A 15,937-nucleotide genomic window follows, 5' to 3' on the forward strand; every position below is an offset into this window, starting at 1 on the left:
TTAAGTGATCTAACTTAGTTTTCTAACTGGGGTGTCAAGTACAATGCTCCCTGAAGGCCTGCTTTCTTATACCTTTAGGGGAGCCACATCAAATAGGTAAAGACTGAAGTTACTACTTTAGGTATTTTCAGAACAGATTTAAATTAAAAAGCAACTTAGCTGAATATTAGGCTATGCCCTGGAAGCCCATTATTCTAACATATTTAAACTTCTCATAATTATCTGCCAGCAAGATACATAGCCTTTGGTAACTACATGTAATATTTACAACAATAATTAAGAGAACACTTCTCTTATCCATCAAGATGCTGGAATGATTTAGAAAGAAATGCATAAGCTGCTGCACAGCCAATGCCATTTTTAAAAAGTACTAAACTTACTTTTTTCCTCTTCTTTTTTCTTTTCTGAAGTGGCAGCATATCGCCCCTCCTTCATAGCTTTCTGAATAAACTTGTAGTAAGGGTTGAGGTAGTGGTCAAATCGCAAAAAGTCAAACTGAGAGTTCCGAGCTTGTTTTGCCTTCAGCATAATCTCAAACTGAGCCCCCTGCTTGCAGACGAAATTTGCAGTCCGTTCTATGATTGCATGCATTTTGGCTGTCGGTGGCTAGAAGAAGAAGTGAAAATGATAAACTTGTGCAGTTTATCTTTTAGAGAATTTGTCCACAGTTTCCCCACCCCCATTGAAGCAAACACACTCTAAATCAGAAGAATGTATCCCCACTTTGAGAGCTTCACTACTTGAGATGAAAATAGCTAGTATATACTCCATTTTCTTAAGCTCTAATACAAAGGCGAACATACAGTTTACAACTTAAGCTACTGGTGCCCACAGTATCTAGTAGCATTTTGAATTTCTGACTTACCAAACCTACTGGACACATGCATACAATCATATTTCAGCTTAAAAAGAGTGAGCCTTATTTTGCCAGAGGCAACCAATTTGAAACAAGCCAGGATAGTTTCTGGGTTTGGGTGTACAGTGGTACCTCGGGTTACATACGCTTCAGGTTACAGACTCCGCTAACCCAGAAATAGTACCTCGGGTTAAGAACTTTGCTTCAGGATGAGAACAAAAAATCGTGTTCCAGTGGCAGCGGGAGGCCCCATTAGCTAAAGTGGTGCTTCAGGTTAAGAACAGTTTCAGTTTAAGAACAGACCTCCGGAACGAATTAAGTACTTTACCCGAGGTACCACTGTAATGGGATGTTTTTTGGCATGTTTCCCAAATAGGGTGAAGAGAGGAGCAAATGAAACATATTGTTATCTCAATTTATTAAGGCATTATATGATCATCCAAACTAAAAAAAAGGGTAAGATAAAGGACCCCTGGACGGTTAAGTCCAGTCAAAGGCAACTATGGGGTGCTGCACTCATCTCACTTCAGGCTGAAAGAGCCAGCGTTTGCGCAGAGACAGCTTTCCAGGTCATGTGGCCAGCATGAATAAACCACTTCTGGTGCAATGAAACACAGTGACAGAAGTCAGAGAGCACGGAAATGCCAAATCATCCAAACTATGTTATTGAAGACTGGTAGAGACTCAAAACTCCTATCTACCTAGCACTGCAGAAATTCTACTTAATACATGGATGGTGGACCATGTTCAGCTTGGGGAGTGACAAGCTGTACAAGACCTTTCAAACAATGCTCCTAGACCTCATTTTACAAAATCTAGATTAGAAAGCTTGGGTAACTGCAAATGCCAACTGCTCAGAAAGCAATCAAGATGATCAAATTAATCACGTTATTCATTTTTCTACACCCATTTTGGCTCCAGCATGCTTTCCCACAACAATAAACAACTATGATTCTTTTCCAATACAGGCACAGCTACTATCTAAATGAACTTCACAAGGACATACTTTCTGGTGAGCAGTATTTATAGTAGAACATTAGTTTCAGAGCTTCCCGTCATATGCATGCCATGCACAGAGATGAACTATTAGAAGCATAATGCATGTATATCCTAGACCCTCCTTAAACGGAGAAGAGAATGACTGCAATACTATCCACTATTGCTGACTATGACAACTTAGCCTTCTAAGAACTAAACCATTCAAAGAAATGTGTCATTTAAGAGCTTTAAGAGCTCTACGGCAGTACACTGCTCAGAGTTTTTGTTTAATTTTCCACTTCACTAGCTCTGTTTTCCTTAATTACTTACACAAGATGCATTTTCATCCTCCTCTTTTTAAAAAAAAACACCTCCATAATTCTAAAATGATGCATTGCTACTGAAATCAGCCTTTTGCACAATTTCCTTTACACAGTTGGCATCAGATTTTATATCGACAGCTTCATGTGTTTCTTATGTAACAACTCAGCATAACTCCAATTGTGTGGTTATTTTAAAAAGCAACAGGGGAACAATATTTGAGGAAAGGAATTACAAGATGATGAATCCATACTGACAAATCTAACTGAAGGACATGTGCAATAGTTGAAAAGACCTTAAAACACACATTTTTGTGATATATACCTGCTTTTGTGGCAAGATTAAGAAGAAAAAAACCCCCAGTAAATAGTCTGGATATTGACTGAAAGACATTACAGGTTGTCTTATATCGCAGGTATGATTGCTAGCACTACTGATACGTCAGTGAAAAATGACCTGTAAAAAATGCTTTCGGATGCAACTACAGATATGGCAGAAGCCTACACACTACAACCTAATGCTGATTATCCCTGAACAGTACTGGGGACTTTGGCAGTTCCTAATGTCTACAGGAAACACACTGTCTTCAGATTCTTAAGATGGTGAAGCATAGTCTTATTAAGCTGTGCTAAAACATTTGCACAGTCTACAAACAGCAAAATTATTTCCTGCAATTTATCGGAGTTAAAAACCACATTGTTCAGGCCTATGCATGTTGGACTTCACATGTGTAGGCACCATCCAAACACTGCAACCAATGTATGGGTGATCAGATTTGCAATAGGTGCTGAAAGACAGTAGGTGGGCAAAGACACAGAAGTGACCTGATTTCATTGCCTACCTCTGCATTCTTTCAGCAAAATCTGCATCAATAGGACACCAAAGAATTTCCAAAGAAAAACATGATTAGATATGTTAGCTGAAGCACATCTACTGTTGTTATCTATATTAAAAAAGAAATATTCAGCTCCTGCCTGTTCTACCCTAAGATACCTAATAGCAAATGTCTGTTCAGTTAAATTGTGGAACCAAGTATACCGCTGTTGTTTTTTCAATTTAAAGTTAAGAATCCATCAACAAGTTGTTAATCCATTCCATGCTGTTAATCAGCTTCACGCTGTTAAGGGAACAATCCTGACAGCAGGTTAACACTTTTAGTGTTGGATTTGTCAAGAATCCACTTTGCAAGGTGTTTAATATACTGGAATTCATAAATGTGTATTTTACATTATTTCAGCTGTTCAATAAATATGCTAGGCCAGCATTTCCCAAATTTAGGAAACTCTAAATTAACATGGTTCATTTAACCCTTCATTTTGGTTCATTTAACCCTCCAGAAAAGTCTGGAGTGTGTAAAGAATTACTCGACACTTGAGAAGCAACGGAGAACCTTTTCCAGTCTGGTGCCCTATTTCCCATCCTGGTCAGCCTTCCCAGGGGCTGCATGCCAGAGCTACAAATATCCCCAACTAAAAACCTGGAGGGCTGCTGCCAGCAACGGTACACAATACTGAGCTAGATGGAACAATGGTCTGACTCAGTGCAAAGAAACTTCCCATATACCAATATAGCAAGCACAGGCCTCTACTGTGGACTCGGTGCAACACAAGTACTCCCCTCCTAGCACACTAATGTTTCCCCAGGAGACAGTTTAGGAATTAATACGGGAAACATTTAACAGCCAGATCCTGTGCATATTTACTTGGGAGCAGGTCACCCAGTGTTCAATGAGGCATACTGCCAGGTGTGTATATGATTTGAGCCTAAGTCTGCTGATTTCAATTAAGACCAAGCACTGAGCAGCATGACTTCTGACAAGATTCCTAGGAAGATTTTACAATACATTTTTTTAGAATTGGTTGCCAAACTCTTTCTGCATAACAAGTAATTCCAGAAAAACAAAAACTCAGTCATTTCAAAAATGTTTCAGATATGACATTGAAACACATACACATACTACACTTACCAGCTCCACGTCAGAAGGTACAGTCAGTCCCAAAGGAGCAACAAATGGTTCTTCATTTTCCTCTACATGTTCTGCCTTGGCCGCAGCAGCTATTAATAAGAAAATGATATAACAGCTAGTTTTGCAATCTGAACACAACACACATAAACCATAGCATAAGCACTCTTAACATGTTTGACAGTCAATTTTTTCCTACATATTTTAATGCTTTTTATAATTCCAATTTTTGTTTCATAGTTTCTATTTGGTTGGCCTATCCTTGCCACCAAAAAAATCTAAAAATATGCCTGTGATTAATTGTGCAATTATGAACAGCAAATAAAGTCAGATTGTCAGGGTTTATTTACAACAGAAACATTCAAACCACCCAGGAACTTCATAGCAATTCCCACTCCATCCCCCACAAACGGCAGATAATCTAACTAAAAATCCACACGTGCCACAGTCTACTACATATATTATCTTTGAGGTTCTTTTTTCTGGACTGTAATTAAGCTCTCAACCTCACCTGAAATACACACATCTTTACAAAGAAGGATGGCGGAAATTATATCTCTTTGTATCTCAAAGCAATTAAACCATCACAGCAAGACTGTGTTTCCTGGAACTGACATAGAACACCTGCAATGAAGTGACATTCCAGCATACATGGTTCATGGGATCAGAACCAATTAATAAGAGGAAAATGTTCTCTTCAAAGTGTATATGCAACCATATTATTTCAAAATGGCTAGAAATAAATCTTTTGTGCAAATCTTGATACAATCCACCTTCTGGCTTTTGAACTGATTGTTCTCCCTGCCCCCTGCCTCTTCCTATCCTACAATTCTCATTCCTTTCAACTCAATTAGTATCAGTAAACAGAGAGGCTCACCAGTACAATGGCACCTAGTCCTTTAATGCATGTAATCTTAAAGCATTCTTAAGAATACAACAAAAAGCACAGAGGTGCAGTTAATAAATAATGCCATTAAACTTCACCCAATGTTTACTATACTTCAGGCCAGATCTGCACTGGTTTTCACTTGCTTTTCTTTTTAAAGACACTTGCTCCCTCCCCTGCCCCCCTCCCCATCATCTGAAAGGCTTCTCCAGAGGGCGGGGGACCCTCCTGAGCCAGCATAGGATGGGCACAGAGGGCTGCAGAGGAACAAGAGAAAAGGTCTCTTTAAATCAAGCAAAGGCAACCTGTGCGAGTGCTTTTGTGACAACCTAAAACCACAGTGGGCACACATAGTGTTAACAACCTGAGTTCTTAACACAGAATTGGTATGTCGCCTCCCCTCCCCTTTGTGAATTCTCACAGCCATAATTAACACCAATCCCGCTCAACCAGAGTTTGGAGCTATCTAATAAGGACACAAAAGGATACCAAACTTGACAACAAAAGAATTTCATTGAAATGTTTTTGATATTTCTATATTGTTCTAATACACATATGACTTTTCATTTGCTATAGAGTCAGATATGCCTCCATTATACAAAATGGCTCCTACTGACAGGTGGTATAGGTCATATGATTATGATACACAAAATCAATGGGCTCAGGAACACCTCAGAACAGGATTGCCCTGGGATGGCACAGCTGAAAGGCATCACATTGGCCAGGGAACCAAGGAAGAACATAAAGGTAAGAGACAGCTCAACCAGCCCCATCCACTGGCCAGAAATAATGCAGGGAGCTTGCTTTCCACACTCAGAAATAACTCAATTCATTCAACTTCCAGTTGCACCGAGGCTGCAGAAACATGGGTCCCATTTATCAGCCAAAAGGAACAAGAACCCATTGCTATTCAAATGAGAACTCAAGCAAGGGGGAAATCGTCCTGGCCTCATATGGCTACATGCCTGCTTACAGCATACTACTTAATTCTAAGTTTTGAAGAAGAGGGTTCCCTCTATCCTTTCCCATGACTCCCCTTCCCTTATGTGCCTTGTTCTTTTAATTTGTTATCCTGATGGTCAGGCCTGATTATTTTGCTTTAATTATTACTGATGTAAACCACTTTGGGACCCAATTGTCAGAAAAGTTGGAGAAAGATAAAGCAGATAAACAATCAGATTTCTGCTTAAATTGTAGAATTCTGACTTTAACTATTATGGTACAACACAAGCCAAAAGAGCAGGGAAGTGTTGAGTCTGCTTTTTGTCCTAAATCTGCAGGGACTGCAAGATGTGGAGCAGATGAAGAGACTTAACCTCCCTACACTTCTCAAATATTTTCAACAGTTTTCTGCAAAGCTACTGTTCTACCTCCTGTTTAGGAAGACACTTTGAGACAACTAAGTTCACTACAGGGAGCCTGCTTTAATGATCTGCCTTAAGAACATGTTTCACTCCAGTGGCGCTAAAAACTCTAGAAGTGTGTTGTAAGATTTGACACAACAGTGAGTCTTGCCATTACTAAGTGTTAAAAGCATTTTGAGTTTCTCAAAGAGCGTCTAGGGGAGGGAAACCAAACATGTTAATCGAACCAAATAACTGCTACTTCTTTGCCCTTTAAAATTCTGACTCGCTATTCTCAAATAGGGTTTAGATAACCTGAACAACCTGGGCCATAACTAACTAACTAACTAACTAACTAACTAACTAACTAACTAACTAACTAACAGTTCCCCTTGCCTTCACCCACAGGCAGTTTTGGCAGCAACAAAAACAGAGTTCTTACCAAAAGCTGACAATCACTACAGAGTTCTCTTGTTTCTGACTGCATAGAAAATTCCTCAGTGTGTTTGTAAAAGAATACTGAGCTTCTGTACTGCATCAAAGCAATTCTCTCTTAGGAGAGGGTATTTAAAATAACCACACATTTGATATTCTATGACAAGGCAGAATCCTCCCAGAAAGTTTTTGCAGCCTTGAATAATTTCATTTCAGTTTGTCCATGTGTCTCCATTGATTAACATAAGTAAACATGGTCAACTATAACAAAAAATGAAATACTGAAGAAGGGAATTGTAATTTTTAAAACAAACATTATATATTTGATAGATCTTAATTAATATGAAGTTTTTTGTTTTTGTATTTAATTTTATTACTTTTAGAGGCCAGTATTTTTTTTAAAAAATACAACCTTCTAATTTCTAGGATCAATGTGTTAATTACATGTTATACAATTAAGAAGCCCTTTCCCAACTTTAATAATAATAATAATAATAATAATAATAATAATAATAATAATAATTTATTATTTGCACCCCGCCCATCTGGCTGGGTTTCCCCAGCCACTCTGGGCGGCTTCCAACAAAGATGAAAAATACACTAAAATGTCACATATTAAAAACTTCCCTGAGCAGGGCTGCCTTCAGATGTCTTCTGAATGTCAGGTAGTTGTTTATCTCTTTGACATCTGATGGGAGGGCGTTCCACAGGGCGGGCGCCACTACCGAGAAGGCCCTCTGCCTGGTTCCCTGTAACTTGGCCTCTCGCAGTGAGGGAACCGCCAGAAGGCCCTCGGAGCTGGACCTCAGTGTCCGGGCAAAACGATGGGGGTGGAGACGCTCCTTCAGATATACTGGACCGAGGCCGTTTAGGGCTTTAAAGGTCAGCACCAACACTTTGAATTGTGCTCAGAAACGTACTGGGAGCCAATGTAGGTCTTTCAAGACCGGTGTTATATGGTCTCGGCGGCCGCTCCCAGTCACCAGTCTAGCTGCCGCAATCTGGATTAGTTGTAGTTTCTGGGTCACCTTCAAAGGTAGCCCCACGTAGAGCGCATTGCAGTAGTCCAAGCGGGAGATAACCAGAGCATGCACCACTCTGGCGAGACAGTCTGCAGGCAGATAGGGTCTCAGCCTACGTACCAGATGGAGCTGGTAAACAGCTGCCCTGGACACAGATTTGACCTGTGCCTCCATGGACAGCTGTGAGTCCAAAATGACTCCCAGGCTGCGCACCTGGTCCTTCAGGGGCACAGTTACCCCATTCAGGACCAGGGAATACTCCACACCTGCCCGCCTCCTGTCCCCCCAAAACAGTACTTCTGTCTTGTCAGGATTCAACCTCAATCTGTTAGCCGCCATCCATCCTCCAACCGCCTCCAGACACTCACACAGGACCTTCACCGCCTTCACTGGTTCTGATTTAAAAGAGAGGTAGAGCTGGGTATCATCCGCATAGTGATGAACACCCAGCTCAAACCTCCTGATGATCTCTCCCAGTGGCTGCATGTAAATTTTGAAAAGCATGGGGGAGAGGACAGAACCCTGAGGCACCCCACAAGTGAGAGCCCAGGAGTCTGAACACTCATCCCCCCCCACCACTTTCTGAACACGGCCCAGGAGGAAGGAGCGGAACCACTGTATGACAGTGCCCCCAGCTCCCAGCCCCTCAAGACGGTCCAGAAGGATGTTATGGTCGATGGTATCAAACGCCGCTGAGAGATCCAGCAGAACTAGGAAACAGCTCTCACCTTTGTCCCTAGCCCGCCGGAGATCATCAACCAGTGCGACCAAGGCAGTTTCAGTCCCATCATGAGGCCTGAATCCCGACTGGAAGGGATCCAAATGGTCCACTTCTTCCAGGCGTGCCTGGAGTTGTTCAGCAACCACTCACTCAATCACCTTGCCCAAGAATGGAAGATTTGAGACTGGGCGATAATTGGCCATCGTGGCCACATCTAAAGATGGTTTTTTAAGAAGCGGTTTAATAACCGCCTCTTTCAGCAGGTCTGGGAAGGCTCCCAGGGAAGCATTCACCACCCCACGAAGCCCATCGCCCAGTCCTTCCCGGCTAGCTTTTATAAGCCAGGATGGGCAAGGATCCAGGAGACAGGTGGTTGGCTTCACTCGTCCAAGCAGCCTGTCCACATCCTCGGAGGTAACAGATTGGAATTGATCCCACACAACTTGACTAGACAGGACTCTAGCACTCTCCCGCCCTGGCCCTGCTCCCACGGTGGAGTCTACTTCTTCCCGAATCTGAGCGATTTTATCTGCAAAAAACTTTGCAAAATCATTGCAGGCGATCATGTGGCCCGTACTGGGCCCCGATGTCGCAGGTGGTTCCACTAAATTGTGAACCACCTGAAAAAGTCTCCTGCTGCTTTTTTCCGCAGATGCAATAGAGGCGGCGAAGAAAGTCTTCTTCGCCGTCGCTATCGCCACTTGGTAGGCTCGACGTTGAGCTCTAACCTGTGTCTGGTCAGATTTGGAATGGGTTATCCGCCACCGGCGCTCTAGCCGTTATTCTTGTCCAGCTGAAGTTCCCAGAAAAGAAACACAAAGGGAAATAAAAAACTTTGTGTTGAGGTTCATGCATGACTCTTTGATAATCACCAAAAGATTTAAAAAACTACTAAATAAAGACAAGCAATAAAGGTGAACTACTAAAAAAAAAGGCAAAACAATTTGAACTCTCGTCTCCTTGCTATAAATATAAAACTAAAGGCTTCAGAATGAAGTTCATGCCTACCTGTCTTTCCTCAAATCAGGATGGAGTATCAGTTGCCATCCAAATGCTGCTGAACTACAACTCCAAGCACCCCTGATCACTGGCTATGTTGGCTGAGGCTGATCACTGGAGTTCAACAACCTTTGAATAGGCACAGGTTTCTCATTCCTGCTTGAGAGGGACATCTCTGGCATCCATAACATTGGAGTCCCCAGGAAACACAGAAAATAACTTAACAGAATTTTGCCTATTTGCATAATGACAAAGCTCTCAGTTTGCTCAGATAATTTGACAAATGGCATAGGATGATAATGCATCTTCAACAAGATTGTTCTTTCTAGATCTCTCATACAGTTCACATGCTGAGCCTGAAAGTATTATTTCTGAAGAAAAAGGTACTCTCCCTAATAATCCATAGAATCTTACCTTTTGCTTTTGAAGGCTGTTCCTCCTCCTCAGTGGGCTCCGAAGGATCATAGTAATCACTACTGTAAGTGAATCCCACTGCATTATAGGTACCGTCTTCTGCCAAAGCTTCACTCAGTCTCTTATATTCTTCCTCTTGAATAAAAATGCAAAATTCAATTAAAAAATGAACACAAAACTCCCAGAAGACTTTTATTTTTTCAAAGTATGTTAATGGTTTGAAACCTAACATTCAACCACAACCATTTACAGCAAATGCACCACACAGGTCATCTGTGGTCAGTGAGACTTGTGTCAGCCCCAGGGGGCAGAAGGCATATGCTTTTTTTTTGTTTTGTCTGGATGATCGGTTTTCTCCTGCTGAGATAAGTGTCTTAAGAGTTAAATCATTCTACTTAAAACAAAGACAAAGACATGAACTTTTTAATTGATACAATACTGTTAAAGAAGAACAGTTAAAAGTGTCTCAATTCTCAGCCTGCCCTCAAAACTTGGGCAAATTCTGTGTGGCTCTACATATAAACTATCCTGAGGTCCTCTCAGATACGCAAAGACGCTTGCTTTTCGAATCCACTGGGTACTGTCAAAATAATATCAGAAAGAGTGAGTATATAATGAGTGGGAACAAATTTTTTAAAAAGTTATTTTCAATTAAATGTGTTCTAACTCAGGAAGTTGTCCTTGAGCAATACCTTGCCTTGCCTCCTCCTCAAGCAAGTCCGTACGCAAGGCTAAATACCTCTCTTCATCACAGAGGGCTTCTATTCTAGCCTCCTCTTCAGACAACTGGTAATCTCTGTTCCATGTGGAATATTCAGCATCATATTCAGAAAGGTCATGCAGGTGACCACGCCCATCATACCTGCAACATGAAAGATATGGTCAATGGAAGAACTTTGGCTTTAGTTTCTGCCACTATACAAATACTTACCACACACATTTGAAAAAGAAGATTTAATATGAATTAAATCAGTATTTTAATCTGACTAATCACTTCTCACCCACTACAATTTTTTTAAAATATAGGTTTCAAATCCCCTTTTAAGACTATTACAAAAGATCTTACTAGTTAAAAAAGAACCAATTCCTCCATTGTTCTTACCGTTTATGGTTCAACCATTCAACACCCTTGATAAAATACATATTTTTTGTGGAAAGGCAATATGTTACATTTACACAAACCCAAATACATAAATACCTATCCGTAAGAACCAAACGGTCGCAATTTCCTCGCTTCTTTCTGCTAGTCTCGAACTCTCAGGAGAAATCTTCACCAAAGAAACTTGCGTCCATTGGAGGTAAAATCATGGCTAGGCTCGGCCCCTAGCCATTTGGCTGAGGAAAGAAGTGCTGATTATGTGATAGAGAGACACACATATATAGGAACAGTAACATATGTGCAATTTAAGGAGGTTCTCTACAGAAGGTACTAAAAATACCATAATGCTCAAGAGATACAGAAGTCTCCTTAAATACAGTTAAATGGTTTATTTTGGGCTTGTAAACAGCTTTTCATTTAGTCACCTTTGGCAAGTAAGAATCACCCTCAGGCAATCAAATATATTTTTGTAAACTGAAGTGTGTGCTATAAATGTATGATTGGCAAGTAACTTAGTAAGCATTTTTATTGTCTAATAATTTCTGTGGATTTGTGCAACATTGGTTTAGCTTAGTTTATTGAAGAATGTTAGTAATAATCCAATAGTTTCCATGTGATTTGGAAAAAGTGAGTTGACACAGCAATGAATTCCACCAGTCCGAGATGGACACTGCATAAAAGTCTGACCAGCTTAAAATAAAAAATATCACAACAAGCAACAGATTACCAAAAGCATTTTTCCACAGGAATTTTGGCCTTGAATATCTCAATACCAATGTTATTTCATCTTCTGATGAAGATGAACAATTTTGGACAGCTCAAGATAAAAATGAGGATTCCTAGAAAAATATAAAAATTTCCCTGCCCATCTGAAAGCTACTTGTATTACAGTTGTGTGTATGTTTGTCAAACCTCCTTAATTTACAAATGTAGATTGTTTACTTTATAGGCCATGAGCATATGCTACAATTTGCTCCCACCGTTCTTCACAGCTGATTCATTCCAGACTACAAGCTGCCCAATAAGTGTGTGTGTGTCCCCATCCCTAATCCTACTGAAAATTCCACCAGCACATAAGACACTTGAATTTACACTGCTATTCAATTTGCTTAGCATGGAACCGAATTCCAACCAATAATCAATTTATAACCTCATCACCAATCCTTCAAACAAAAAACAATTGTTTGGTTGTGTACCTGGAAAAAGAAACTTTATTATCTAGTATCTATAGAGGTTTTCTGTAGACAATTCATTTTCAGTCTTTACTGGCATACAATGGTCCTTTACAGAAATTCCCACGGAAAGTAATTTGTCATGTGCTTTGCCTAAGTTCAAGAGTGCTATCACTTTGGGATTATTTATCATAACATAAAAATTAGTTTTCAATTTGGGGCTTTGTGTGAAATTGAAACGGAAGGAGCAAACATTTACAATATGCCATGTGCCCCTTTTCAAACCAAAGTCATTCAGACTTTCCTGTGCTGAGTGTTATGGGGAATTCATCACTACTTAAAAATCTGGTTCAGTCTCCTTGTATATTAGTATTCGTGAAAAAGTCCCTACATAACCATCCACTAAAAGCACAGACGGAAAATCTTCCAACACTGAGACTATCCAACCAGACACAAAGCTCCATTTAGAAGGCTTTGTTCAAAATTGAAAGCACTACCAAGCGTAAGGAAGATATACAAAGATTGCAGAAGCCATTACCTAAACATTGCAATCAGAAAGGTTTCCACGAGTCAAAAATCACTATCAGATTCTAATCCTACCAGTGCACCTCCAATCAGCAACATAATGAACCAAATTAGATAAACAGCAACATATGTAGCAGCTGCTTAAACATTTGCTGGCACATGCCAGAAGCAATACTAGATGTAAATGTTAAGAAGCAGGAATCGAAGGTTTGGGGTCCATGTTGAGCTATGATGCTCATTCACTACAAAGCTATCACTATTCACCAACTTAACCTGCCTCACATGGGGTGTTGCAAAGATGCCACCTAGACAGCAGTGAAGGAAGAGTGAAACAGAAATAAGCTAAACAACAGAAGAGGCGGACTCTCAACAGTGATCTAGGGAAGAGGTATTTTATTTTAGGGCTGACACATCACCAACAGCTGAGTCCATCAGTCTACAGGACTTGCTGGAAGTTAGGATGGAAAGGCATTTTCCATACAAAACATTCCAGGTACCATCACAAAACGTTCCAGCCACCAACACAATACCAAAAGGGATACATTCCAAAATTAGGCTACTTGAAAACCCATCTAAAACCCAAGGGAAAAGGAGACAAGTTATTTTGTTTATTTTCCAGTACACAAACAAAAAAGCTCGTCTTCGTTCAGTTCATAGGAGAAGCCATTATGAAGTTTGGTTTGAAAAGGAGATCATTCCCACCCCAGCATATATAAATATATACAACCATACACAACCCTCCTACAAGGGGGAGGGGGGGCATTATATGTCAACCCTCTGCCAGGAAGGAAGTGAACATTGGGGGAGGCCAGAGGCTTCTAGAATTACCAAGTGTTATCAAAAGTGAAGCCTGAATCCTATATTGCAAGAAAGCACTTCTACCTAAGACTGCCCGCTCCCCCCCTCCCAAACTGAGTCTTGTGTCATCGTCCCCATCACTTCTATGGATCATGTATGATCACTGCCACCACCAAATCCAGAGGGGTAGCCACGTTGGTCTGCTACATCAACTACAGTAAGGAGCCCAGTGGCAGCTTAAAGATGAACAATTTTATTGTAGCGTAGACATCCATGGGCTTGAGCCCAAATATATAAAATGCTAGCCTCAGCTAGCAATGTGCTGTTGTTTTAACTTTAACCTAGTTGTTATTAATGGTTTTGTTCTTTTTAAATGCTGCTTTGATCAAAAAGGATAAAGACCCAAAATTAAACACATGGATACACACAAATTCGGATATATATGGAAATTTGTCATTATCTGCCAAATGAGGACAAAGTGGGCTCCAGCCCATGGATGCTTATGCCTTGATAAATCTGTTCAACTTTATAGTTAATTCCCTACTCCTTTTGGCATCACAAACAAATGACAGAAAGGGAGATTTTGCACCCACCCAATAGTAAAATAAGGGCAACAGGCTAGGAACTAAAGAACACTACTCTTTTTTAACTGCTCCATCAGTATAACCCTACACGTTTACTCAGAAGCAAGCACCACTGTACTTGATAGGTGCATAGTCCCAGATAATTAAGTGTGCAAAAGATCAGCCTTAATAAAGACACTGAACCAGAGGTGGGAAAGGTGTAGCCTTCCCAAGATATTGCTGGGCTCAAACTGCATGGTCAGCAGTCAAGAACGATGGGATTTATAGTCCCAAAAACATTTTTTGGTGGGGGCAGCATGCAGATTCCCCACTCCTGCCTTACTGTTAACTTTTGGGGGTCTTTTATCTCCTCCTTCCCTCGGTCGCTTTCTTAAACAGACCAACACAGCTGCCTGCAAAATTGGGTGATGAGAGTAAAACAATACTCTTCTTGTTCAATAAATAAAACGAAGCAAAATACAGGTGCCACATAATACCCATTCGTTTAGTGTGGCAGCACCTGCACTTTGGAACTCCCTGCCTATTGAGTTCAAGCAGACACCTCCTTTTCACTGTACGTTTTTCAGCACCTGATGGAAACATTCCTGTTTAGACAAGTCTGCCCAGGTGCTTAGAAAGCAGAGGTGAATCTTAATACTTGTAGTATTTTAACTTCTGGCACAGCTGTGATCCCCCCCTTTCTTTTTCCTGTTTTATCTTTCTGTACACTGTTTTGAGGTACTTAAAAAAAATTCAAGTGGTGCATTAAATTTCATGAAATTAATAATAATAATAATAATAATAATAATCAAACCAATCAAAAACAATGAAAATAGTCCTTCATAGTGTGTGTATATGTATATCAATATGTATGTATATGTGTGTCGCCTTTTCCCTCTCTCTCCCCTAACCCCGCCCCCGGTCTCCCTTTATTGATCCTGCTTGGCAGAGGGTCGTTGAAAGCGTGACACGCAAGATACACGCATACACACACACGCATACACACACACGCAAAACCACGACAGAAAAGGAAGAAGCGATAGGCGGGCGGGGGGTTGGCTTGCACCGACCTATCGATCATGATGGAGGGCTCTCCCATCCAAGGGATGAGGTGGCGGCCTTGCTCCTGCTGAAGGGCCTTCTCATCGTCGCGGAACAGCTTGCACGCGTAGCCGAAGACGAGGAGCTCCACGCGGCCTCCTCCTCCTCCTCCTCCGTCGCTGCTGCTGCTGCTGCTACTGCCACCGCCGCCACTCGGACCCGCAGCCGCGGCCGCAGCAGGGCGCGACGCCGCCCCGCCGACCGACAGGATGGTCCGCGGCGCCGGCCCGGCCTCCGCCACGCTGCCCCGTCCCACGTACATCGCCGAGGCCTAGTCTTGCTCCCGCCCGAACCAAGGGGGGCGGGGGAGAAGTTAACTCGCCCGCCCGGTTTTCCCTTATCTCCCCGGACTCACGACGACGACTCCATCCCCCCTGACAGGCTCCTCTCAAGGCCCTGCAGCGTCGCCATTGCCCGAGACAAAATGGCGGCCGGGACGCTTCCGGCGGCTGAGGCGAACGCCGAGAGGGCAAAAAAGAGAGAAGGAAGTTGAGCTTCAGCAGATTCGTCAATTGGACGATGGGGAGGGGAGGGGGTTTCGAAGCGACAGCAAGCGGGGGCGGTTGCTTGAGGGGATGCGTGTCGTGCGGAGGGGATGAGGGAGAAAAGCGTGAATACGTACAGTACATTGTTGAAAGGAGCAGAGAGGGAGAGTGGTGGCGAAAGTGCCGTCATGAAAACGGAGTTTAAGAAAAGGGGTAAGCGGCTGAAGAGAGAGTAGAAAAGGTAAAGAGAGCTCCG

General features: G+C 41.7%; 1 protein-coding gene across 4 annotated transcripts in view; it reads right to left on the reverse strand.

Annotated features, from left to right (window-relative positions):
- SFSWAP (splicing factor SWAP) overlaps window positions 1-15,632 on the reverse strand; it is a 103,154-nt gene extending 87,522 nt beyond the window's left edge. Inside the window, exons 1-5 of one of the 4 annotated variants that reach the window (XM_053370227.1) lie at window positions 15,166-15,632; window positions 10,631-10,800; window positions 9,939-10,073; window positions 4,122-4,210; window positions 381-606 (exon numbers count right to left, since the gene is read on the reverse strand). In XM_053370227.1, coding sequence (XP_053226202.1) covers window positions 381-606; window positions 4,122-4,210; window positions 9,939-10,073; window positions 10,631-10,800; window positions 15,166-15,458 — 913 coding nt within the window. In that variant the 5' untranslated portion in view covers window positions 15,459-15,632. The other 3 variants (XM_053370226.1, XM_053370228.1, XM_053370229.1) reach the window with 3 other exon arrangements.
- Window positions 15,633-15,937: the final 305 nt, after the last annotated feature.

Source organism: Podarcis raffonei, chromosome 16 (genome assembly GCF_027172205.1).
Source record: "Podarcis raffonei isolate rPodRaf1 chromosome 16, rPodRaf1.pri, whole genome shotgun sequence".
Classification (NCBI taxonomy): Eukaryota; Metazoa; Chordata; class Lepidosauria; order Squamata; family Lacertidae; genus Podarcis; species Podarcis raffonei.